This window comes from Centroberyx gerrardi, chromosome 18 (assembly GCF_048128805.1).
Source record: "Centroberyx gerrardi isolate f3 chromosome 18, fCenGer3.hap1.cur.20231027, whole genome shotgun sequence".
NCBI lineage: Eukaryota > Metazoa > Chordata > Actinopteri > Beryciformes > Berycidae > Centroberyx > Centroberyx gerrardi.
This window is the reverse complement of record NC_136014.1, coordinates 25,806,365-25,830,059: the sequence shown is the minus strand read 5'-3', so window position 1 is coordinate 25,830,059 and position 23,695 is coordinate 25,806,365. Positions and strand designations below refer to the sequence as shown.

At 39.2% G+C, this 23,695-nt stretch overlaps 1 protein-coding gene across 3 annotated transcripts in view; it reads right to left on the bottom strand.

Moving 5' to 3' along the window:
• Positions 1-23,695, bottom strand: part of snx14 (sorting nexin 14) — a 33,375-nt gene that overhangs the window by 5,129 nt on the left and 4,551 nt on the right. For 2 of the 3 annotated variants that reach the window (XM_071910312.2, XM_078289815.1), the window contains exons 7-27: positions 23,588-23,675; positions 23,274-23,358; positions 22,391-22,547; positions 21,408-21,483; positions 20,785-20,829; positions 20,280-20,360; positions 19,851-19,965; positions 18,113-18,268; positions 17,353-17,477; positions 14,278-14,336; positions 13,528-13,554; positions 12,303-12,435; positions 12,031-12,217; positions 9,404-9,487; positions 9,148-9,248; positions 8,394-8,505; positions 7,811-7,851; positions 6,299-6,418; positions 2,581-2,704; positions 2,072-2,236; positions 1,140-1,235 (exon numbers count right to left, since the gene is read on the bottom strand). In XM_071910312.2, coding sequence (XP_071766413.2) covers positions 1,140-1,235; positions 2,072-2,236; positions 2,581-2,704; positions 6,299-6,418; positions 7,811-7,851; positions 8,394-8,505; positions 9,148-9,248; positions 9,404-9,487; positions 12,031-12,217; positions 12,303-12,435; positions 13,528-13,554; positions 14,278-14,336; positions 17,353-17,477; positions 18,113-18,268; positions 19,851-19,965; positions 20,280-20,360; positions 20,785-20,829; positions 21,408-21,483; positions 22,391-22,547; positions 23,274-23,358; positions 23,588-23,675 — 2,177 coding nt within the window. The remainder of the gene's footprint in view (positions 1-1,139; positions 1,236-2,071; positions 2,237-2,580; positions 2,705-6,298; positions 6,419-7,810; positions 7,852-8,393; positions 8,506-9,147; positions 9,249-9,403; positions 9,488-12,030; positions 12,218-12,302; positions 12,436-13,527; positions 13,555-14,277; positions 14,337-17,352; positions 17,478-18,112; positions 18,269-19,850; positions 19,966-20,279; positions 20,361-20,784; positions 20,830-21,407; positions 21,484-22,390; positions 22,548-23,273; positions 23,359-23,587; positions 23,676-23,695) is intronic. The other variant, XM_071910314.2, reaches the window with a different exon arrangement.

The following is a 23,695-nucleotide window of genomic DNA, read 5'->3' as shown; positions in this document are numbered from 1 at the left end:
TCAAAATCTCTTGTCCAAGGGAGACCTGGCCATGAAATGGCAGCAGAGGCGACAAAATAAAACATACAGTAGAAAATACAAAATTAGTAAAAATATGTACAAAAAATAAATAAACAAAAAACACAATTTAGATGAGAAACAGGAGCACACATCTTGCATAAGACTGTGGATAAGTTGTTTGAACTGATTTAGGAGAATAAAATGGAGCTGGAGCTTTGACTGGAGATTGTTCCAGGACCGGGATGAAAAATAATCAAATGCCTTTTCACCAAAAACAGTTCTGATAATGGGAATAATTTTGAGAAGAATGCAGGATTGTGATCTTAGACCATTGGCATGTACTGGGAAACTCCCAGGAGTCAATGCAGGTAATCCTTCCTCCCTATGTAAATGTTCCCCTAGGCCTTTACTGGAATTAAGCATGAGTTCTTCGTCAATAATGATGTCTTCTTAGTCATCCAGCCTGTTCTTAGTCAACTGATCTGGTTAAGTCAGGATTATGAATAAAGTTATGAAAGGATTTTTCAGGGAAATTACCGAGTCTCCAGCCAAATGCTAGAGGAAGTTCATCTGTGGTTGGTAAATCAGTTTGTACTGTCAGCTAATTTGATAAGTTACCAAACCTCATCTGGAGCTTCTCTTTTATTCAGAAAAACACAAAATGGCTAACAGTGAAAGTGTCTGATGAGTTTTGGGATCCATAAAAAAAAAGTATCTTTGTCATGGAGTTCTTAGACGACTAGCCTGGTTATATCAGAGTGTGTTCTCAGTGAGCTAGCCTGATTTAATAAGACTGATAATAATAATAATAATAATAAAAAAAGGATTTAGGGTTTCTGGGGAAATAAAAGTCAAGTCTACAGAGAGGTTCAAATGCTCATTTGCTCCGAGAAACTGTGATGAAACTGTGGAATGATCATAATGAATTTTTGCTTGATCTGTCCGCTTCGTATCACCATGGATGGTTGTGAATATGCATGTGCCGTATGGTTTTTTTGTATTCCACAGTTATGCTTGGTACGTGCACTGCTTGCGATGTTTCTGTGATAAAGAAATTCCTCACAGTGGCATTAATAAAGTACTACTACTACGACGTAAACAAGGTCATGGATGATGAGATGGTTGGTGTTGAAACTGACCTGGTAAATACTTCATCATCTCCTCAAACGTCTGCTTGGCTCTGATTTGTTTGTCCTCTGTTGTTCGCTCCTCGCAGGTCTCACAGAACACAGCATCTGCAAGTCAAGTCAAGTTTATTTATATAGCACATTTCATACGACAGGTGTAGACTCAATGTGCTTCAAAATAAAAAGCAAAAAAAAAGGCAGGCAGAAACGACAATATAAAGAATGCAGGTAGAGAGAAAAACCATCATATGTCAGTCTCTTCATAACTGTTTTTTATTCCTCCTAGTTACCACTGCTGCCTCTTTCCTTCTCTCTCTCTCTCTCCCCGTCTCTCACCCATGGAAAGGAGGAACAGACAGTCGGCGCATTTACATGAATATTAATATTTAAATGTTATTGGAGGTACTCAAGTATTTTGTTTGTGAGCTGTCACACATGAATACCATAACCAGGACAGGAAACTAACTTTTTTTTTTTGGCTGGTACATCTCAGAATCCACCAGCCACTTTCATTATTTCACCGGCCAACTTGGTTTTTAGAATAGATTAGGACATCCAAATGATGCATGGTTACCTGCCAAAGTAGCTGACAGAGTTGACTAATCACAGCCAAAATTAATCAGCATTTAGCAGGTGGCTGGTGATGTTTATGTCCCACCCTGGCTATAACCCAACTACAATAACCCTGCCGCTGTGGCTGGAGGACAGAAAAGCGAAATGTCTTGTGATGACTGGGAGAAGCAGACAAAGCCTTGGTGGAGTCAGGGGAAGGAAACAGGGAGGTGGAGCAGAAGAAGGCGAAGATAAACACGTTTTCCTACCGAGCTCCCTATCTTTGGAACCAACTTCCTCTTGCAATCAAGGAAGCTTTTGAAATCTTTAAATCCAAGTACAAGAGGGAGCACACACACACACACAAACCCACCCACACACACCCTTCCTACCTCTGAGCTGGGTGATGAGGGAGACCATGCGGTGCTCCTGAAGGATCTGGTCCAGTTTGGACTGCATGTACTGGTCCATGTAGGCTTCAAACGTGTTCTTGAAGAGGATTCTCCCGGCGGCCATGATGTGATGCAGCCAGTCCGGCATGTGGAAAACCACTCGGCCTGTCGGTCAAAACACCAGTGAGACCGAGGCTGCTTTAACACTGGACAAATAGCCAGTGCTTGTGTCTGTATCTGAATCAACAGTCGCCCATGAACATGTTACAAGCAGCTAGGAATTCACTATAGTGTGCTCACAATAAAAACCGGGACAGACATACAGACAAACACCTAACAATATATGAATATCAAGTGCAAAATTGGATCCCTATTGGACTATTGTGGTATACTGGACAAAAAGGACAGGGCAAAAAGCGACAAGTCCCTTGCAAGAAATCTAGTTAGGCTGAATAGTTTAATAATAATCCCTTCCCAGAGGATCTCTTGGCATGGTCACCGCCACTTACCGACATACGTCATGTAGTCGTACATGCCGTTAAGACTCATCATTTCCATGAAGTAGTTCTGGTTGTGTCTCCTCTCTGAGCTCTCCGACAGGTTAGCGTTGTTCTTGAACAGGTTATTGAAGAGCTGCAGATTAAAGAGAGATTTATAGTTATGCTTTCAGAAAAGTTAAAGATCACAGAATACAGGAATCTTGGAATTGAATTTGAATTGTGCAACTGAAGAGTTTCAATCCAAAACATCCATAAAATGATTGCTGACATGAAAATAAAGCACATTATGAGTCACTATTAAAGGTATGCAGCAATCTCCCTTGATGCGTTTGATTACGCTCAAGCGAGCACCCAGTTTAAGTCCATGCGGACCAGGAGGAAGGTTTGAGTTCAGGCTAGGCTACAGCAGGTCAATTGAGTTCAATTTAATTTCTTGCAAATGGTTTGTTCATATTTTAATTGTAATTGTCTAATTCTGTAAAATTGCATTGTTCATATTTGCCTCTTTAGGACGGTCGGTGTCTCCGCTTGGTCATCTTTTCTCTCTTACTAGTGCAGTGCCCGTTCGCCCCGCTGCTGCACAGAGCGCTGTCCGCTTGTTTATTCAAAGTTTATTAATATTGAACGTGTCGAGTGTCCAAATTGCACCAAATCCGACACTGCACGTCCTTGGGTCCCCAGCAATACACCCGCCAAGTGTGAAGTAGATCGGACGAACGGTTCTCGAGATATGCGAAGGACAGACAGACAGACAGAGATTCCTTGCTTTATAGTAGCCTATGATAAATGCATAATCTAAGTTTGTTATTCTGTATATTAAATATTATTGTGATCGATTGTTTTTGAAAATTAAATGCTATTAAATAGGCTATGTCTCATTATCATTAAAAAAATGAAAATTAAAACGAGGGGTAATAATAGATTATGGCGGAATTTTTACGACCCTGTCCGTCAAAATGACGGACAACGAGAAAGTCTAACGCAACCACTGGAGAGGAGAGCATTACTCATTCACTTTCCCAGCGAGTTTGTGGAGTCGAAAAGGCAACATGGTCACAAGGCGATCATCCCCAAACTCATCAAAACACTGATATCGCAGCCTGAATATATTTGGTAACTTTTCCCCACAGTAGAGAATTGTGAAACAAGATTTTGCTTGACAGTGTTCCAACAAAATCAGCCACAAGCCAAATGCTGGAAAACTGTAGCTGGCAAGTTTGTCTACTCTACAAACTTTGGCAGCTAACCAACCATAATTACAAGACTCATTCTATTATAAAAAATTGTTGGCATCATAGTGAAAGTGGTTGTTGAATGTGGGATTTACAACCCACTGTGTTGTGTTGACAACAATGGTCCGGGTCACACGAAACGGGGAACATGAAACGGGGAAGTCAATACAGTCCACAATCCTCATGACATACAATCTGCTCCATGGAGAACCAGAAATAACTGCCAATAAACTTTGTTTTATCATTGCAAGGACAGTCTTTATTTATTGAACATATATAATTAATGTGATTATTAGGTCAACTTAAAGGATTTTGGTGTCTGCAAAAGTAAGTGACAGCACTTCCACCGTTTTTGTAGAATGACCCAAGATGGTTTTCTCAGCTACATTGGTAAGCAAAACATTATGATGTCACAGTGAAGTTGACCTTTGAACTTTTGGATATAAAATGTCATCACTTCATCATTTTATCCTATTAGACATTTGTGTGAAATTTTGTCATAATTAGCGTATGAATTCTTGAGTTATGGCCAAAAACATCTTTTGTGAGGTCACAGTGACCTTGACCTTTGACCACCAAATCTAATCAGTTCATCCTTGAGTCCAAGTGGACGTTTGTGCCAAATTTGAGAAATTCCCTCAAGGCGTTCCTGAGATATCGCGTTCACGAGAATGGGACAGACGTGAGGTCACAGTGACCTTGACCTTTGACCACCAAAATCGAATCAGTTTATCCTTGAGTCCAAGTGGACGTTTGTGCCAAATTTGAAGAAATTCCCTCAAGGCGTTCCTGAGATATCGCGTTCACAAGAATGGGACGGACGTACATACGTACGTCCGTCCCATTCAAGGTCACTGTGACCTCACGTTCACAAGAATGGGACGGACGTACGTATGTACGTACGTATGTACGTACGTATGTACGTACGTATGTACGTCCGTCCCATTCTTGTGAACGCGATATCTCAGGAATGCCTGGAGGGAATTTCATTACATCTGGCACAACCGTCCACTTGGACTCAAGGATGAACTGATTAGAATTTGGTGGTCAAAGGTCAAGGTCACTGTGACCTCACAAAAGACGTTTTTGGCCATAACTCAAGAATTCATACGCTAATTATGACAAAATTTCACACAAATGTCTAATAGGATAAAATGATGAAGTGATGACATTTTGAGAATGGGACGGACGTGAGGTCACATGACCTTGACCTTTGACCACCAAAATCAAATCAGTTCATCCTTGAGTCCAAGTGGACGGTTGTGCCAAATTTGAAGAAATTCCCTCAAGGCGTTCCTGAGATATCGTGTTCACAAGAATGGGACGGACGTACATACGTACGTCCGTCCCATTCTTGTGAATGTGATATCGTACGGACGGACAACCCGAAAACATAACGCCTCCGGCCGAGGCATAAAAACATGAGGATTTATTGTACTAACATACAGTACATGACATATCCTCCTGACACGAGGAGGACCGAGGAAGTCAAAACATCCTTTTCCCTCAAACCTGATAAGATGGGATCGAGTGGAATTCTATAGGGTGACGGTACAGATCCAGACAGAAAAAAACAACTTTTCAAACACAGTGTGAAATCAAATATACAGGAATCTGTCTCGGTGACACTGGTGCTGAAACATACTGACGAGATATGGAATATACTGACACTGACAGCAGATTTGGAGTTTTGATTTAAAACTTGCTCATTCACTGACAGAATGGATCTTTTTTTCCACATCATCTTCGTTTTTTCTTTTTGGTGGCCTCACACATGCTATGGAGCCTGAATGAAACCAAAGTCCAAGGCTCTCTTCTTTGAAAAACTTTAAAAAGCCTTTATTTTATGGCTCATCTAGAGACTTTAATAAACATTTACAACACTCCTTACTTCATCAGGGCACTTCAAACAATTCATGTTCAAAAACATAATGCTTTTTAAAGTTTTTGAAAGAAGAGTGCCTTGGACTTTTGTTTCATTCAGTTACATACTAAAAATCAAAGAGCACCTTCTTTTGAAGGTTTTTTGATGCTTTCCACCTTTTTTTGTAGCACTCTGTTTTTCTTCTTTGTTCCATTCTATGGAGCCTGTTTGATACAGAGCCATTGTTTTGTTTTGCTTTGATTTGATTTGATTAGGTTTGATTGGCTCATGGTCAGAGACTGTGTACGGTGGCCAGCAGGGACAAAGTTTGGAACAGGCAAAGACCAAAGACTGAATATAACCGAGGCATTCAAAATATTAATGTCCCAAAATTTGTTGTGATGATTTATTCGCAAGAGAAATATCTGACTGGCATTTGCCGCTTAGTGGATGTTAATTTCAGATGCTGCATATCACTCTTATTTTATACATTCAACATGCTATATCTGTGTGTGTGAGTGGCAATATAAGACACTCTGGCAGGTAACCAACCATCATTTGAAGCTCCTACTCTCTCCTACTCACCAAGCTAATCTAGTAAAAAGTGAGTGTCTAGTGAATTGTCTAGTACCTTCTTGTTGTTCTCGGCAGTCGGGCTGAGGATGGTCAGCTCCGGGCGGCTGGGTTTGGGTTTGGGCGACTCGCAGGAATTGAAGAAGGACTGGATGAACGGCTCCAGGTTCTGTCCTTTCTGGAAGGCAGAGGTCAGAGGTCAGAGGTCAGCACAGCCAGTTGTACATTGTGTATTGTATAATATCCTCATCCTGTTCCAACTAGGGTGAGTGCTGACGTAGAAACACTGGATGTTAGGGGAGGGGTGATGATGGGGATATGGGGGTGTCATGTGGGAACCTGGGAGAGAGGAAATTCAAGAAACATGTGCAGTACTGAGAGAAAGAAAGAGAGTGAGAGAGAAAGAGGGAAAGAAGAAAGAAAGAAAGAAAGAGATAGAGAGGGAAAGAGAGAAAGAAAGAAAGAAAGCAAGCAAGCAAGCAAACTGATGTGTCCCAACCCCGATAATGTGACTCTCTTTATCTCCACGGTGGAAGGTCAAAGGTCAGGTTCAGCTACAGAACAGCGACCCTGCAGCTGGTAGGGATTCAGTGTCTTGCGTAAGGATACTTCAGACTTTGTACAATGTTTTATTGTCCTACAAAGTCAGTTGTATCTGCACATGCGGTTACTGTGTGAATCATTGCCTTCCAACATAAAACTGTGGATGCGACTCATTATGCACAGTGCGAGGATTTCAATATCTCCAAAAACGGGAATTTAACTTTTAAAGGGACATTATCTCCTTGGTGGTGTATTTGACGTAACTGCAAAAAAGTGGGGAATCTGCACACCAAAACATGTAGCACAGGTGCAATAGAGAAAAACTGTATGCCGCTAGCTATGTTTTTTGCATGGAGCTTTTGTTCTGACATTTTGGTAGATTTGGGGTGCCATTTATTTACAGCTCTGTAGCTCCCGAACAAGGACATAAGTTTTTTTATCCTCCTCTTCATCTATTATGATACTGTCAGGGAGCAGCGGGGAACACACTGCTTTTAAAAGGAAGGAGAGGAGCCGATCTGATTGGCCATGACCAACGGCAGCCCCTAACACATCTACTGATAGTTTCTACTAATCCAACCACAACTGCAGCATAGCCAAAACCACTGGTCACGAAATTACCAAAAATATGCACCAGCGCCTGTGCTTGTGCCTTGATTCATAAAAGTAAGGCCCAACATCTAAATTTACACTTCCACTGCAGCACCACTTGCTCCTGTCATACCCAGGAGATACTAGATATACAGTATGTTTCAAAAGCAGTTATACAATTTTTAACAATAATAATGAAAAACAAAGCTGTATAATTTTTGTCATTTTTTACTTATTTAGTCATTTTAACAAAATAATTGAATTCAACAATCATCAATAGTCCACATAGGTGTATCTGGAAACAGGAATTCAGTGAGTATTAATAATGTACATAAAAAATGAATGCCTACTTTTGAAACACCAGGTATATGAGACTTCCTGGATTATTTTAGCAGCATTTGTATTATAGCAACATTTCAGTCCAGGAGGGCCTCACCTCTTTTATCAGTTTCCCTGGTACAGACTTGAAAATCTTTCCTGGAAAAGAAAAAGGGTCGGTTTACAAATCAAACAAACAGTAAAACTTATCTGGGAAGACGAGGAGATGGTACAAGACATAACAGGCCTCACAAATCACACTCTGACAAGAGATTATGAGAGCAAAAATGGTGATATTACTTCTTCGAATGTGAGAAGACAGAGGGAGCAGACTCTCATTCAACAAGCAAGGATTAGATGATAGACAGAGCAAGTTCATTCATGAACTGAGCTGTTTTTTTTTCCTATGGAGAGGCCACAAACTGAAAATGCACACTGCCACCTAGTGTGGAGTGCACTGACATTCATGTTTGACTCTGGCCAACCTTGTAAATACTTACAATCCACTGACTTTGCTAAGATGAATATTTATGATTTAAGTATATGCTTTGTATACAGCCATACTCAATTTAGAAGTTTTGGGGGAATTTTTGAGCACTCCGATTGCCATATTTCACACAGTGTACACAGACAGACATACATGTAATCATGAAATAATGATTAGGACAAATGTATAGAGTGTACAAGCAATCTGTACGCACCTAGATTGACATCAGGCAGCATCTTGTCCAGGAACTGAGACTCCATGCTGTGAGGAGACAGGAAGTCAGCGAGCAGCTGGCTGTTACTGAGCTCTGGATGCTGCAGGAGCCTCTGGACACACACACACACACACAGACAGGTTAGTACATTTACATTTCAGATATTTAGCTGATGTTCTTATCTTTAAACTGAGAGTGACTTTAAAGCTTAACTTATCACAAACACATGCAAATGGTCCGTACATTTGGTAGCTACCACATACAGTATATACTGAGTACAGAACTGAGAATGCCTTCTCCCATCGATCGTGAAATAGTTTAATTTTCATATAAATACCTGTTTGTTTTGCTACTGTCTATCACAAATTGTTATAAATTGTTCTAACACAATAGTGATTCAAGTTATATTCAATTCATGAAAGCTTTCATATTGTCTGTTCTAAACAGCCGGTGTCTGGTAGCTCTTTCCTGTAAAAAAAAGTGATGGGTTTTACATTTCCAGTTTGTTTGGAATAAATAGAAGAAGAACTGGGTAGTTAGCATGAGCAGCGATAGCCACCATGACTGAACAGACAAAGAAAAGAGAAACTCAAACTGCATCAACAGAAAATCCAAGCTCCACCCACACTGTTTGATTGACAGGTGATCTGTGGGAAGTGCAGTGCAAAAAAACAAGAAACTCACACATATTGTAGCGACCACAGTCTAGAGCCATACATCCACCACACATATACCTATTATCCAGTGCAAATACCTTTAAATATTCCTCAAATTCTTCCCTTTTTGATGTGAGGAATTCATAGTTCTTTGGTCCAATGATTCTTTTGGATGGAAGCTGTGCGTCTGCAAATGAGCCTGCAAAAAGAGGTGAAATTAAAAATTCACAAGTAGCTCATTAAGACAAAATAAGGAAGCAACAGATTGGTTTCCATTTTTTAAACATTTGCAAACTTTAGAACTTTAATTAGAATGGGGAAGTTGGCTTTTTTTATTCAAATAAGTCGCTTTACCATGGAACTCAGTGAGTTTTGATTCTAGTACGTAGAACTCAAGGTATCTTCTGAAGACCGACCACTTTTCAGTTTCATGACCAACTGCAAGAAGAGAAGAAAACGAACACAAGATCTCAGACTGACATAAAAACTGGTTCAACATATTTCCTTTCACCAAAACATCTATGACCATCATGCTCACATTCTTCTCAGCTTCAAAAGCAATTTATTCAGTTTGAAAGTTAATAAGTCAGAGCTTTGTGGTTTTGAACATAGAGGATTATTTATTGCGTCCCTGGATCTGATGCTGCATTCAGGTCATATGGGAATAACCGTAGGTACGACTAGGTGGTTCAAAGCAACAACTTGGAAGTGTTCATGTATTTAAACCCCAACTCATTTGAAGCCGTTAAACTAGCTTGAACCTGTCAAGACGCCGTGATTGAAGTTTTCTGTTTACTTGGGTTGCTCTATTTGCCCTATTTGTCTGTTTGTTAGCAATATATCTCAAAAATAATGAATGGATTTGGATGAACTTTGGTGGATCCTTTGCCTATGGATCAGTTGAAGTATTTTCTAGTAGTATTTACCACCTGAAAGCTGATATGAACAGTATTTTCTAGTCGTATTTACCACCTCAAAGCTGATATGAAAAGTATTTTCCAGTAGTATTTACCACGTGAAAGCTGATATGAAAAGTATTTTCTAGTAGTATTTACCACCTGAAAGCTGATATGAACAGTATTTTCTAGTAGTATTTACCACCTGAAAGCTGATATGAAAAGTATTTTCTAGTAGTATTTACAACCTGAAAGCTGAGTGAACAGTATTTTCTAGTAGTATTTACCACCTGAAAGCTGAGTGAACAGTATTTTCTAGTAGTATTTACCACCTGAAAGCTGAGTGAACAGTATTTTCTAGTAGTATTTACCACCTGAAAGCTGAGTGAACAGTATTTTCTAGTAGTATTTACCACCTGAAAGCTGAGTGAACAGTATTTTCTAGTAGTATTTACCACCTGAAAGCTGATATGAAAAGTATTTTCTAGTAGTATTTACCACCTGAGAGCTGAGTGAACAGTATTTTCTAGTAGTATTTACCACCTTAAAGCTGATATGAACAGTATTTTCTAGTAGTATTTACCACCTGAGAGCTGAGTGAACAGTATTTTCTAGTAGTATTTACCACCTGAAAGCTGATATGAAAAGTATTTTCTAGTAGTATTTACCACCTGAAAGCTGATATGAAAAGTATTTTCTAGTAGTATTTACCACCTGAGAGCTGAGTGAACAGTATTTTCTAGTAGTATTTACCACCTGAAAGCTGATATGAACAGTATTTTCTAGTAGTATTTACCACCTGAAAGCTGATATGAACAGTATTTTCTAGTAGTATTTACCACCTGAAAGCTGATGTGAACAGTATTTTCTAGTAGTATTTACCACCTGAAAGCTGAGTGAACAGTATTTTCTAGTAGTATTTACCACCTGAAGCTGATATGAAAAGTATTTTCTAGTAGTATTTACAACCTGAAAGCTGAGTGAACAGTATTTTCTAGTAGTATTTACCACCTGAAAGCTGATATGAAAAGTATTTTCTAGTAGTATTTACCACCTGAAAGCTGATGTGAAAAGTATTTTCTAGTAGTATTTACCACCTGAGAGCTGAGTGAACAGTATTTTCTAGTAGTATTTACCACCTGAAAGCTGATATGAACAGTATTTTCTAGTAGTATTTACCACCTGAAAGCTGATATGAACAGTATTTTCTAGTAGTATTTACCACCTGAAAGCTGATATGAACAGTATTTTCTAGTAGTATTTACCACCTGAAAGCTGATGTGAACAGTATTTTCTAGTAGTATTTACCACCTGAAAGCTGAGTGAACAGTATTTTCTAGTAGTATTTACCACCTGAAGCTGATATGAAAAGTATTTTCTAGTAGTATTTACCACCTGAGAGCTGAGTGAACAGTATTTTCTAGTAGTATTTACCACCTGAAAGCTGATATGAACAGTATTTTCTAGTAGTATTTACCACCTGAGAGCTGAGTAAACAGTATTTTCTAGTAGTATTTACCACCTGAAAGCTGATATGAAAAGTATTTTCTAGTAGTATTTACCACCTGAAAGCTGATATGAAAAGTATTTCTAGTAGTATTTACCACCTGAGAGCTGAGTGAACAGTATTTTCTAGTAGTATTTTCCACCTGAAAGCTGATATGAACAGTATTTTCTAGTAGTATTTACCACCTGAGAGCTGAGTGAACAGTATTTTCTAGTCGTATTTACAACCTGAAAGCTGACATGAACAGTATTTTCTAGTAGTATTTACAACCTGAAAGCTGATATGAACAGTATTTTCTAGTAGTATTTACAACCTGAAAGCTGAGTGAACAGTATTCTCTAGTAGTATTTACAACCTGAAAGCTGAGTGAACAGTATTTTCTAGTCGTATTTACAACCTGAAAGCTGACATGAACAGTATTTTCTAGTAGTATTTACAACCTGAAAGCTCATATGATAGGAAGCTCATATCTACTGTCTTTCCCATATGAAATGAATGCTGCACAACATGTATGTAAATCTACGCTCACATGGCTGTCCAGGGATGCAGCCTTGTGTTTTCCCTCCCTGCTCACTCACCTTCCTTCCTGTCGTTGCGTTCCACGTCGATGCAGAAGACCGGCACCCGCTCCCTCTTGACCTCGTCGTCGTAGAAGTCGATGTAGGGGATGGTGATGCTCCAGGCGGACAGGTTCCTCAGGGTGCCGGGGGTGCTGGCCAGCTCGGCGGGGGAGTCATCCTCCACCACCACCATCGCCTCCTCCACCTTCATAAACCCGCATGAGAATGACTGTATGGACAACAGGTGGTGATTCGGTTTTTTTTAACGGTCACGAAGATGAAACACTCACCAAATCCTCGTCGACGTCGTTCATGGCGCTGGGCGGCAGTATGGCTCCCTCCATGGTCGTGCTCTTGAACACTCCCTTGATTTTGCTCCCAATTCTGCTGATCCCGAACGACTCCCCTCGTTTCGACGTGTTTCTAGGGTGAACAAAGAAATACGCTGGTACATGTAGTTGTAGAAGTTCCCCCTTCAGGCGTCTATCCTGCATTAATACTGCACTATCCACTAAATCACATCCTCTCTCTATTCGCTCTAGCTGTTCTCCAAAAAATCCCTTCTACCTCTCCCATCAGCTTTACTTCTTTTCCTAGCACTTCTCTTTCATGATCATTTTAATTTGCTCTGGATAACAGCATCACCTAAAGGCCTACAGTGTTATGTAAATGCAGCCTATTCTCCCACTCACTTTTACTTGCCAGATCATTCTTTGCGTCACCTGACAGCTGAAATAGTCCAGAAAATGTTCTGAATTTTCTTAACCAAATCCTCTTCACAATGCAGCAGTAGTGCAGCAGGCATGCAGCAAAAAGAGGAACTTGTATGACAGCTACATCAGTACACACAGCCTCGGGAAACCAGCCTCTATGATATGCTATGAGCGACTGGGTCAGAGGACATTTCAGCTACAGAGGCTGAAAAGTCTTGTTTTCAAGCCATAAAAGCAAATGACAAAGCAGTATTATTATTCCAGTATTCTGCAAGGTGATATATTGCCTCTTCACCGGATGTTTTTGTTGGATCTCTGCTCTAATTAGCTAGCTTGCTTGTCTCTGTAGTGACAATGTGAGTTTATTGTTTGTGTCAAGGGGACAGAAGTAGTGTGCTGTGTGTGTGTGTGTGTTTGTGTGTGTGGAGGCAGGTGTGGGTGGGGGGGGGATAAGTTCTGTCAATGTCAGTCTTCAATCGAGGTTCATAAAGTTCATAGATTACTTTAGTGAATTTATCCATAATCTCAAATATGAGGTTAAAATCAAATGCAAGCATTAGCATAAAATTTATACAAAGACACAAGACCAACGGTGCTGCTGCACCTCAAAAAGCTTAAAAAGAATCTTTTGGTTACTGTTAAGTATTTATTGTTAAACATATTTTATTTACTCAAGCAACATTTGATTTACTGCATAGCTCGCAGTGATGCATCTACATGCACATATGGTTGCGGATCTTGCATGCAGCAGAGGGGGCAGCACCTGGGCAGCCAGGTGACATGCCAGCAAAAACCTACTTACCTCATTTCTTCCAAATTGAGGCTATTTCTGGAATAATACGCACAAGGAGTTTTAGGCTGCTGGGTAACTAAACATGACAGCTGGTTGTAAAACTGACCTTTAAAGGGATAGGAGAGAAACTTGCAGTTGTGGGAGGGATATTCTGCCCAGTACTTACAGCTAACAGTGTACACAAAGGCTTTTTATAGTACAGTAATCAACAGTATTTTTTGGTATACTGTATATTTCTTTTTCAAGAGATATTATTCACTTATTTTTAAGCACATTATGAAAAATAATCAGTCTGAATGAATGATAAACCTAAGTCAGTCCACTGGTTGGCACGTATAAGACCAAATCACATCAAATATTGTTATATGAACAAAAATAAAACTATTATTGTGGTACATTTTGGCCATATACACCTGACATATACTGTATAAATCAGTGCTGGAGCAGTGACAACAGGTAAGAAGAGCAGGTTTACCTCATCATTCAAACACTTGCTGTTGACTGTAGTAATGTAATGTGGATGTCATTTGGACTGGTATCCATTAAGAATAAACTCTTTGACTCCATTTTTGTTGCACTTTCTTAGTGATGTTCATACAATTCAGTTTTTTTTTTTAATCATCTTGATTTATTTTCAGCTGTTTTCATAAGCCCCTTGCGGTATCTTTATATCATCTTTTCTCTCTTGTTATGTATTCTGTCATTACTGTGTGAAAAATAAACTGAAGTCATACTCAAAAACTAAAATATGTCACAAACCTGTTGATCCTCGAGTTCCTGGTTGGAGACTCCACTCCCCTCAGCAGGTGTCTGAAGTACTGAACACAAGACCAGAGGCACTGAAGTTAAATTGTAAAATAGGCAACTCAGTCAGCATGCACATTATGACCGATGAAATATGGATGATTTGAAGTGCTAAACACAGAAGAATGAAACCGAAGGATATTATTAACGAGGCAACCTGCAGTGCTGCATATGAGAAGTTTTACTCCAAAATGCTACGTATTCATTTTGGCAAAAAGTCACTACCTGAAGTTCACTATTCAGTATCTCTAAAATATAAAGGATATTGTCCATAAAGTTGGTGTTTATTTTGTCAGCCAAGGTCCTAAATTATCCTTCAAAAGTACCCTAATTTCTATAACTTTCACTCCCTTATTAAGTGGATACTGCTCAATAAGGAACAGAGATGATTTGTAGAAAATTAATTGATTGACAATTGATGTAGTTTGATAGTGTACAGGTATAGAGGAGTGATGTAGTTTGATAGTGTACAGGTATAGAGGAGTGATGTAGTTTGATAGTGTACAGGTATAGAGGAGTGATGTAGTTTGATAGTGTACAGGCATAGAGGAGTGATGTAGTTTCATAGTGTACAGGTATAGAGGAGTGATAGTGTACAGGTATAGAGGAGTGATGTAGTTTGATAGTGTATAGAGGAGTGATGTAGTTTGATAGTGTATAGAGGAGTGATGTAGTTTGATAGTGTACAGGTATAGAGGAGTGATGTAGTTTGATAGTGTATAGAGGAGTGATGTAGTTTGATAGTGTATAGAGGAGTGATGTAGTTTGATAGTGTACAGGTATAGAGGAGTGATGTAGTTTGATAGTGTACAGGTATAGAGGAGTGATGTAGTTTGACAGTGTACAGGTATAGAGGAGTGATGTAGTTTGATAATATACAGGTATAGAGGAGTGATGTAGTTTGACAGTGTACAGGTATAGAGGAGTGATGTAGTTTGACAGTGTAAAGGTATAGAGGAGTGATGTAGTTTGATAATATACAGGTATAGAGGAGTGATGTAGTTTGATAATATACAGGTATAGAGGAGTGATGTAGTTTGACAGTGTACAGGTATAGAGGAGTGATGTAGTTTGATAGTGTAAAGGTATAGAGGAGTGATGTAGTTTGATAATATACAGGTATAGAGGAGTGATGTAGTTTGATAATATACAGGTATAGAGGAGTGATGTAGTTTGATAGTGTACAGGTATAGAGGAGTGATGTAGTTTGATAGTGTACAGGTATAGAGGAATGATGTAGTTTGATAGTGTACAGGTATAGAGGAGTGATGTAGTTTGACAGTGTACAGGTATAGAGGAGTGATGTAGTTTGATAATATACAGGTATAGAGGAGTGATGTAGTTTGATAATATACAGGTATAGAGGAGTGATGTAGTTTGATAGTGTACAGGTATAGAGGAGTGATGCAGTTTGATAGTGTACAGGTATAAAGGAGTGATGTAGTTTGATAGTGTACAGGTATAAAGGAGTGATGTAGTTTGATAGTGTACAGGTATAGAGGAGTGATGTAGTTTGACAGTGTACAGGTATAGAGGAGTGATGTAGTTTGATAGTGTACAGGTATAAAGGAGTGATGTAGTTTGATAGTGTACAGGTATAAAGGAGTGATGTAGTTTGATAGTGTACAGGTATAAAGGAGTGATGTAGTTTGATAGTGTAAAGGTATAGAGGAGTGATGTAGTTTGACAGTGTACAGGTATAGAGGAGTGATGTAGTTTGATAGTGTACAGGTATAAAGGAGTGATGTAGTTTGATAGTGTACAGGTATAGAGGAGTGATGTAGTTTGACAGTGTACAGGTATAGAGGAGTGATGTAGTTTGACAGTGTACAGGTATAGAGGAGTGATGTAGTTTGATAGTGTACAGGTATAAAGGAGTGATGTAGTTTGATAGTGTACAGGTATAGAGGAGTGATGTAGTTTGACAGTGTACAGGTATAGAGGAGTGATGTAGTTTGATAGTGTACAGGTATAAAGGAGTGATGTAGTTTGATAGTGTACAGGTATAGAGAAGTGATGTAGTTTGATAGTGTATAGAGGAGTGATGTAGTTTGATAATATACAGGTATAGAGGAGTGATGTAGTTTGATAGTGTACAGGTATAGAGGAGTGATGTAGTTTGACAGTGTACAGGTATAGAGGAGTGATGTAGTTTGATAGTGTACAGGTATAAAGGAGTGATGTAGTTTGATAGTGTACAGGTATAGAGGAGTGATGTAGTTTGATAGTATACAGGTATAGAGGAGTGATGTAGTTTGACAGTGTACAGGTATAGAGGAGTGATGTAGTTTGATAGTGTACAGGTATAAAGGAGTGATGTAGTTTGATAGTGTACAGGTATAGAGGAGTGATGTAGTTTGATAGTGTACAGGTATAGAGGAGTGATGTAGTTTGATAGTGTATAGAGGAGTGATGTAGTTTGATAATATACAGGTATAGAGGAGTGATGTAGTTTGATAGTGTATAGAGGAGTGATGTAGTTTGATAATATACAGGTATAGAAGAGTGATGTAGTTTGATAGTGTATAGAGGAGTGATGTAGTTTGATAATATACAGGTATAGAGGAGTGATGTAGTTTGATAGTGTATAGAGGAGTGATGTAGTTTGATAATATACAGGTATAGAAGAGTGATGTAGTTTGATAGTGTATAGAGGAGTGATGTAGTTTGATAATATACAGGTATAGAGGAGTGAGTGTCTCACCCTATCTAACTGACCTGAATTTGCCTCTTACTGTACGTTCGGCTGTAATCAACTTCTCCACTATTTTACACTTGCCAGGCAGAACTACTGTCCATATAACTAAATCACATTGAAAGAGAAACAATGAAATGCGTAAATCTGATTGGCTGTTGACAGCTGATCACCGTTAAAAGTTCAGTCGTGACCAACTTTTCTCGTCCGACAAGCTTTTTTGAGCGTCCACACATCGGCAGAATTTCCCCGGTCGTGGTGTGAACGCACAGTTAGTGTCCAGGGTGCTGTACTGGTCGCGCTGTGGGACAAACTAGCCTAAAAACAGGTCTTACCTCATCGCTGTGGCAGAACATGGGGGTGAAGACTCTCTCCAGTAGAGACAGGACGTGTTCGTACGCCTCAAACAGACAGCGCATCGTCTGCAGCTTCACCACACCGGTGTACGGACCCTTGGCAACTGAGAGGGAAGACAGGTGTTTACTGGTGCTGCTGGGTGAAAGCTTTAACATCTTCAAAAAAAAAAAAAAAAAAGACATAAAATGGCTATTTTATTTTATTTGTTTTGTGTTCGTTTGTTTTTTAAAGAGCTTTTTGGCATGTTTTGCTTTATTAGTTCACAGTAGAGAGAGACAGGAAGTGGTACACAAAGTATTATAATAAGTACTATACTCTAAATAGTTTATTACTATAAATTTAGTACCATAAACAGTTTATTATTATTACTTTCAGACTTCAGGGGTTCACAGGCTTTGAACCAATTAAAAAAAAAAATACTTAAGGCATTAAGGAAGAAAAACTTTCAAGTAAAGAAATTACTGTTAGATATATCTGATGTACAAAAAAAATTACAATACTTTATCCATAAATTATGAAAATAAACTTAAACTTCAACGACTGCTGAATCTGATCCTGGAACAGGCCCAGGAGCAAATCATATATTTGGTCCTCAAACTGATTAAAGAGATTCTGATTAATGAAGTCAAGTGAAAAATGAAAAACACAGAAATTGGACGTATGAAGTTATTACTCCACTGCTGCACTACTTCAAAGCCGGCTGTGAGATAACGATGTGTTAGCATAACGGTCTCTTACTGTTCTTTATCTCCTCCACGATGAACGGGTCGAAGCTGATCTTGTCGATGCTCTCCTCCAGGCAGTAGGTCTCGTAGATGTGCAGCACCTCTCCGTGTAAACGCTGCAGCTCCGAGTCGCTCAGCTCCGGACTCAGGATCTTGTCGTTGAACTCCTCTGGAGAGGAAACAACGAAGAGGTTTCATATGGTCAGCCTGACACGGAAATGGTGAGGCAGGTGCCGGTATATTAAGGTTACAGTGTGAAGTGTGCGTCACCTTTGCACTCCAAAAGGATTTTCGATAGTTGCATTTAAAACGGCAGTAAGCAGCGGTCATGCCAAGGTTATTATAGTTTTGCATTTTTCATTAGTTTTTATTTTTATTTCGTTTTGACTTTTTGTTTTCAATTTCAGTTTAGTTTTAATTCGTTTTTAAAGTGGGTTTGCTAGTTTAGTTTTTAGTTTTGAAAATGCTTAGTTTTAGTTTAGTTTTTATTAGTTTCAGTGTTAGTTTTAGTCTTTTTTTGTAATATGGGGTATTTGTCAGGGGCGAGATTCAAAAAGGTAAAAAAAAAAATAAAAAAAATTGGAAGATAGATTTCATATCCACCCAAAATACTAGGCTTATGTATGAAATAAATTGACAAAGACGAAAACTAAAGACATTTTCTCTATAATTTTAGTTTATTTTAGTTAGTTTTGTAAACACACAATACAGTTTCAGTTAGTTATCGTTTTTTTTGTAAAGCCTCGTTTTTATTTTTATTTCAGTTAACGAAAATGTTTTTTCACACCTAGTTTTCGTTATTTCGTTAGTTTTCGTTAACGATAATAACCTTGGGTCATGCCTTGGTGGGTGTTCGCTGTCTGCCTGCGTATACGCTCCGCTACATCAGTGGTTATAGGTTTAACATATTTCACTGCAAAGACTCCTGCACTTTAAACAAGTTTCCAATAATTGCAGAGCCACAGCTAACGCTCCCCCAAGTAGGTGTAGAGTGCTGCCATCTAAAAGAAGGCAACAGTAAATCGAATCAAATCGAAACCAACAAATGATGCAGTCCCCCTTTGGGCCAATCAGTAAATAAATGAGAAAGCCTTGGGGGGGAAAGGGGGGTACTGCTTTTCAACAAACTCAAACTAGTGGAATATCCAATATGGCGTACACTGATGATCCTGGAGGTTAAGGATAGCTGGATATATGGTCCAAATGTCATGTCATTTAAAGTTAAGGTGTTGGACATATGACTGCAGATTTTTTTACATTTTGACCTCTAACTGTAGCACACCCTTTCGACCAATAAGTGAAATACTGACAGAATGCAATGGTGAGCATTCATCAATACTATTCATCAATACCCCCCCCCCCCCCCCACCACCACCACCACATAAAACACTGGGCTCAACTGCATTTTTTCAGTTAGTAGCAGAACGCTAGGCTTCAAATGATTAGCTTCCTCCTCTCTTACCTCTTGTCTTTTTCACCGGGCTTCAGTCTAATGTTACTTAGCCAGAAAAACTGATTCTTTGGCTCCGCCCACCGAGGTTCAACTCAACCAATCAGATAATTTCTGCGTCCGAGAAAAGTTTGTGTAACTAAAACAATCTATGAACAACTGACAAAACAAGTGAATAGAAAGAGACTGATGGATCAGCCCTCCCACCCCTCCAATTTAATCATGGCGGATGATAAGACGACTGTCCTTATGCCTTATATCCCTCCAGTTCTTTAATAAAAGGTACGGGGGTGGTTCTTACCCACGGCGAGGCAGAACTGCAGCACGTGCACGGCGCCCTCCTGCTTCAGGAAGTTCATGAAGCGGAAGAGGAGATCCTGCTGCTCCCTGATCTCCTTCAGGTCCAACTTCAACACCTGGACAACCAGAGAGGCAGACGCTTAGTATCATGTTCAGTAAATATGATGCAGATTAAAGGAAATGTTTCAAGAATGCTCCACGTTGCTTATCCTGTACTAAAAAAAATAGATACATACATAGATGGATAGATAGGACAACTGGTTCAGGAACTGCAGTGAACAGTGCATGAAATATTTCCCTCTCCCTTATTTTAATTCATTTTTCTGATTTTTCACAGCAGAAATATGTCAAAAGAACAGAGTAGTAAATTACGTTTGTGTGTGTGTGTGTGTGTGTGTGTGTGTGTGTGTGCGTTTCCAAGGCTACTTACAGATGGCTTCTTGTTGCTAAAATCAGCATATTTCTGTAAAAATGGAACCAGGGCAGATGGAGGCTCTGTGGCCGGCTCCGGCTGGAGAGACAATACACACAAGATTTACCAAGAGTAATGGGGTTATTTAAAAAATTATTTATAAAAGATTTATAAAAGATAACTCCATTCATTCAGCTGAATTTAAGATATGTAACTTGTGGTGCAGCTTGACGAATTTAATTCAGTTTGTTTAATTCAATTGAAGTGTTCTGTTCCTAAAAGAGATATCCACAGTTTGGTAAAAAAGTGACACGTATTCTTGAAAACCTAAAATTAAAACCAACCATAGAGCTTTTCAATGTATAGCAGGTAAGTCTTTGGTGACCAAAATGACCGTCTGTATGAACTCCAGGTAGGGATTTTTTCCACATTTGATATAAGGCGTTTTGGAAATGAACTATTCAATTATTCACAAGTTAGGTAATCATATCAGCTTCCCAGTTGAAATGTTCTTTTCACTTACTGGAGTGTCATCAACAAATATGAGCACCATGAGGTTCACAGTATCCTGAAACAGAAAGGAAGAGAGAGCATGTTATCTGTAGCACCTGAGTTAGTTGCCTTCAACCCAAACGCTGTAAAACTTTAAATTAGTGCATCAATGCCCAATCACAGACCGGGAAATCTTGACTATAATATTTTTTCATGTTATTGTTTCTGTGTAAAAAATGTATCCTGTATCCATGTAAGCATTCCAAACAAGACTTAAAGTTTAAATAAGACTTTCCACAGAAACACACAGAATATTATTACCATAGGTTTGGTTCATAGCAGGTATTATTAAACTGTAGCATCTCAGCTTTAACGGCCAGATGAAATAATAGGCCTGTCTTCAATAATAGCCCGTCTCTAATAAATGGCTGATCATTTTGTTGAAGTAAAATAAATGTACTGGCCACCAATTGCAAATTTTACAGTATTCAAACACAGTATGACCTGCTGATTCATATCATTGTCTTCTTGTGCACACGACTAGATGTACATTAATATTGTCCTAGAGTAGTAGAGAGCACATAAGTCTTTATTATTCCCAATGAGACCATTTGTTAAGCAGCAAGCAGTTAAAATACACAAAAACATACTTACAGGATCAGCCATGAAGTCCATGGTTGGCAGGATGACAGACCCGGCCATCACTTCCCGCAGCAACAGAGCCAGGGATCTGAGCACAGATAACACACAACCGCCGGGTACAACGACTTTTACTATCTGATCAGGACGGGAGGCACAAAACTCTGATGCTGCTCACACTGCTATCAGATCTTCAAAACCAGATACACAGGCTTGCATTGTGATCGAAATTCTATGTAGTCTGGACACAATGCAATTACAATGTAAAGAGATGAGAGGGAGAGTGGGAAAAAGTAAGACGCAGATTTATGTAAATGCAGCCATTTTCAGGTGTGGACATACAGGGATGAAATCTCAAAAATCATGCTGAAATGACAAGTGTAACTGTAATCTGAGTCAGTTCTTTACTAGCACCAAGGGTGGCAGGACTGGGAGCAATTCAATTTCAATTTGATCAGTTTAAATAAATATAAATATAAACAGAAACTGCCGTTCATTTACTACTGACAGAGCGCTCTATTATTTCTTAATAGGTTGGGGATTACAATGTCCTCATGTTAAGTCTGTCAATTTTTGACATACAAAAATAAAATCATGAACATAGCTATATGTAGGTTTACTGAATGTGTATATATAGAGAGATATGCACACTTAATATGTAGAGAGATATCTATAGTCTTCTGTTTATCTTATATCTCTTTGCATTGTACATGAAATTGTGTCTGTCTGTGGTAAGTTAGTCTCCTCTACCAGACACTTTGGCAAGTGGACAACCATCACTCTGCGATCCTATTCAATTCTAAACCCTAGTTGGCTGGTAAAACAGTAAAATTGGTTGGCACATTTTGGAATTTACCAGCCACTAAGGCCTTTGGACAATAAAAGTGAATTTCTTTCCTGGTGTAGATTTATCATACTTGGAAATGAAAGTGATTAGTACTCCTGAATTTAAAATGAACTTAACCCAGTGGGTCTACAGGTTGGTTCAGTGTGCCCACCTGCAGTCTGTTGCTTTCGGAGGCATGACGAAGGTGAACAGCATCTCCGTCAGCTTCCTCAGGTAGAGCAGCTCGTCCTTGCGGCTGCGCAGGGCGATGTGCAGGTCGGGGCCGTATTCATCCAGCGCCGCCTGCTGTAAGCCCTCCAAGTTCTTCACTGGAGACAAACACACACAGTATCAGGACCACCGGCCTCACCAGTCACTTTCACTACTTTACCAGACAAGTACGATTTAAGAATAGAGTAACTCATCCAAATGATGCTACTAGAGTAGATTTACGCTCCAGCCACAGTCAAATCTGACCAGCATTTGATGGCTTGGTGTAAATATCCCACCCTGACTACAGTACAATTGTGATACCATACATTTGATATGTCTTTCAATGTGTCTGTATCTGTCCTAATGTAAATACAAGGAACAGACGCACAGCATGAGTATGGGATAATAACATGAGGACCATACACAGAGGGTTCCTACACATTTGTGGCAATCAAATCACTTGCCTTTTCTAAGGCTAAACCTAATGACATACAGCGCAATTTGCATCATTAATATTTGTCAGTGTCAATGTTAACATGTTGTTTTTTTCGTTGTGGAGCCAATTTTAAATGTTCCAGGTCTTGTTTTGGGTAGGTAAAACTCACTTTATGCCATCAGGAAATGTGTTATTATTACTTTGATGTGAACTACTACTTCTGACTAGACCTGCTGGTAGCAAAGTCTGATGTCAAAAATCTTGATTAAAGCATTTTTGGATGTGCACTGTTTTCAATTACTATTCCAGTCCTGGAAAACACAATTTCCAAATTCCCTCACCTTAGGAACCTAGTACATCATTTTGAAGAGAATGTTAAGTCTCATGATATGCCATAGATGCAAACCTTTTAGTCGAGCTTTTGCGATAACATCAATATGCTTCATTGCAGCTTTCATCACTTTGTCAGCAAATACGGTGGGGACATCAATCTGCATACAAGTTGGACAAAATTAATGAAGAGCACAAAAAGAAGCACAGAACCCATAGCACTTCACAGTTAGCCTGCAACTCCTCCAAAAAAGGCCCATCAACAATGAACACAGAGATTCAGGACACTGAACACAGAGAAGTTGGACTTGTGAGTTGATGTCTGGGTCTGCAGGCCTTTCTCAAGAAAAGTCAAGTCAAGTCAGGTTTAATTATAGAGCGTTTTTAAACCTTCTGAGCTCGGCGGACGAGGACCGATGCAAAGAAGCGAAAAGTCATCCTCAGTTCATCCACGCACGCCTCGTCATCTGTGATGTCCCTGCAAACCAGAGGAAGAGT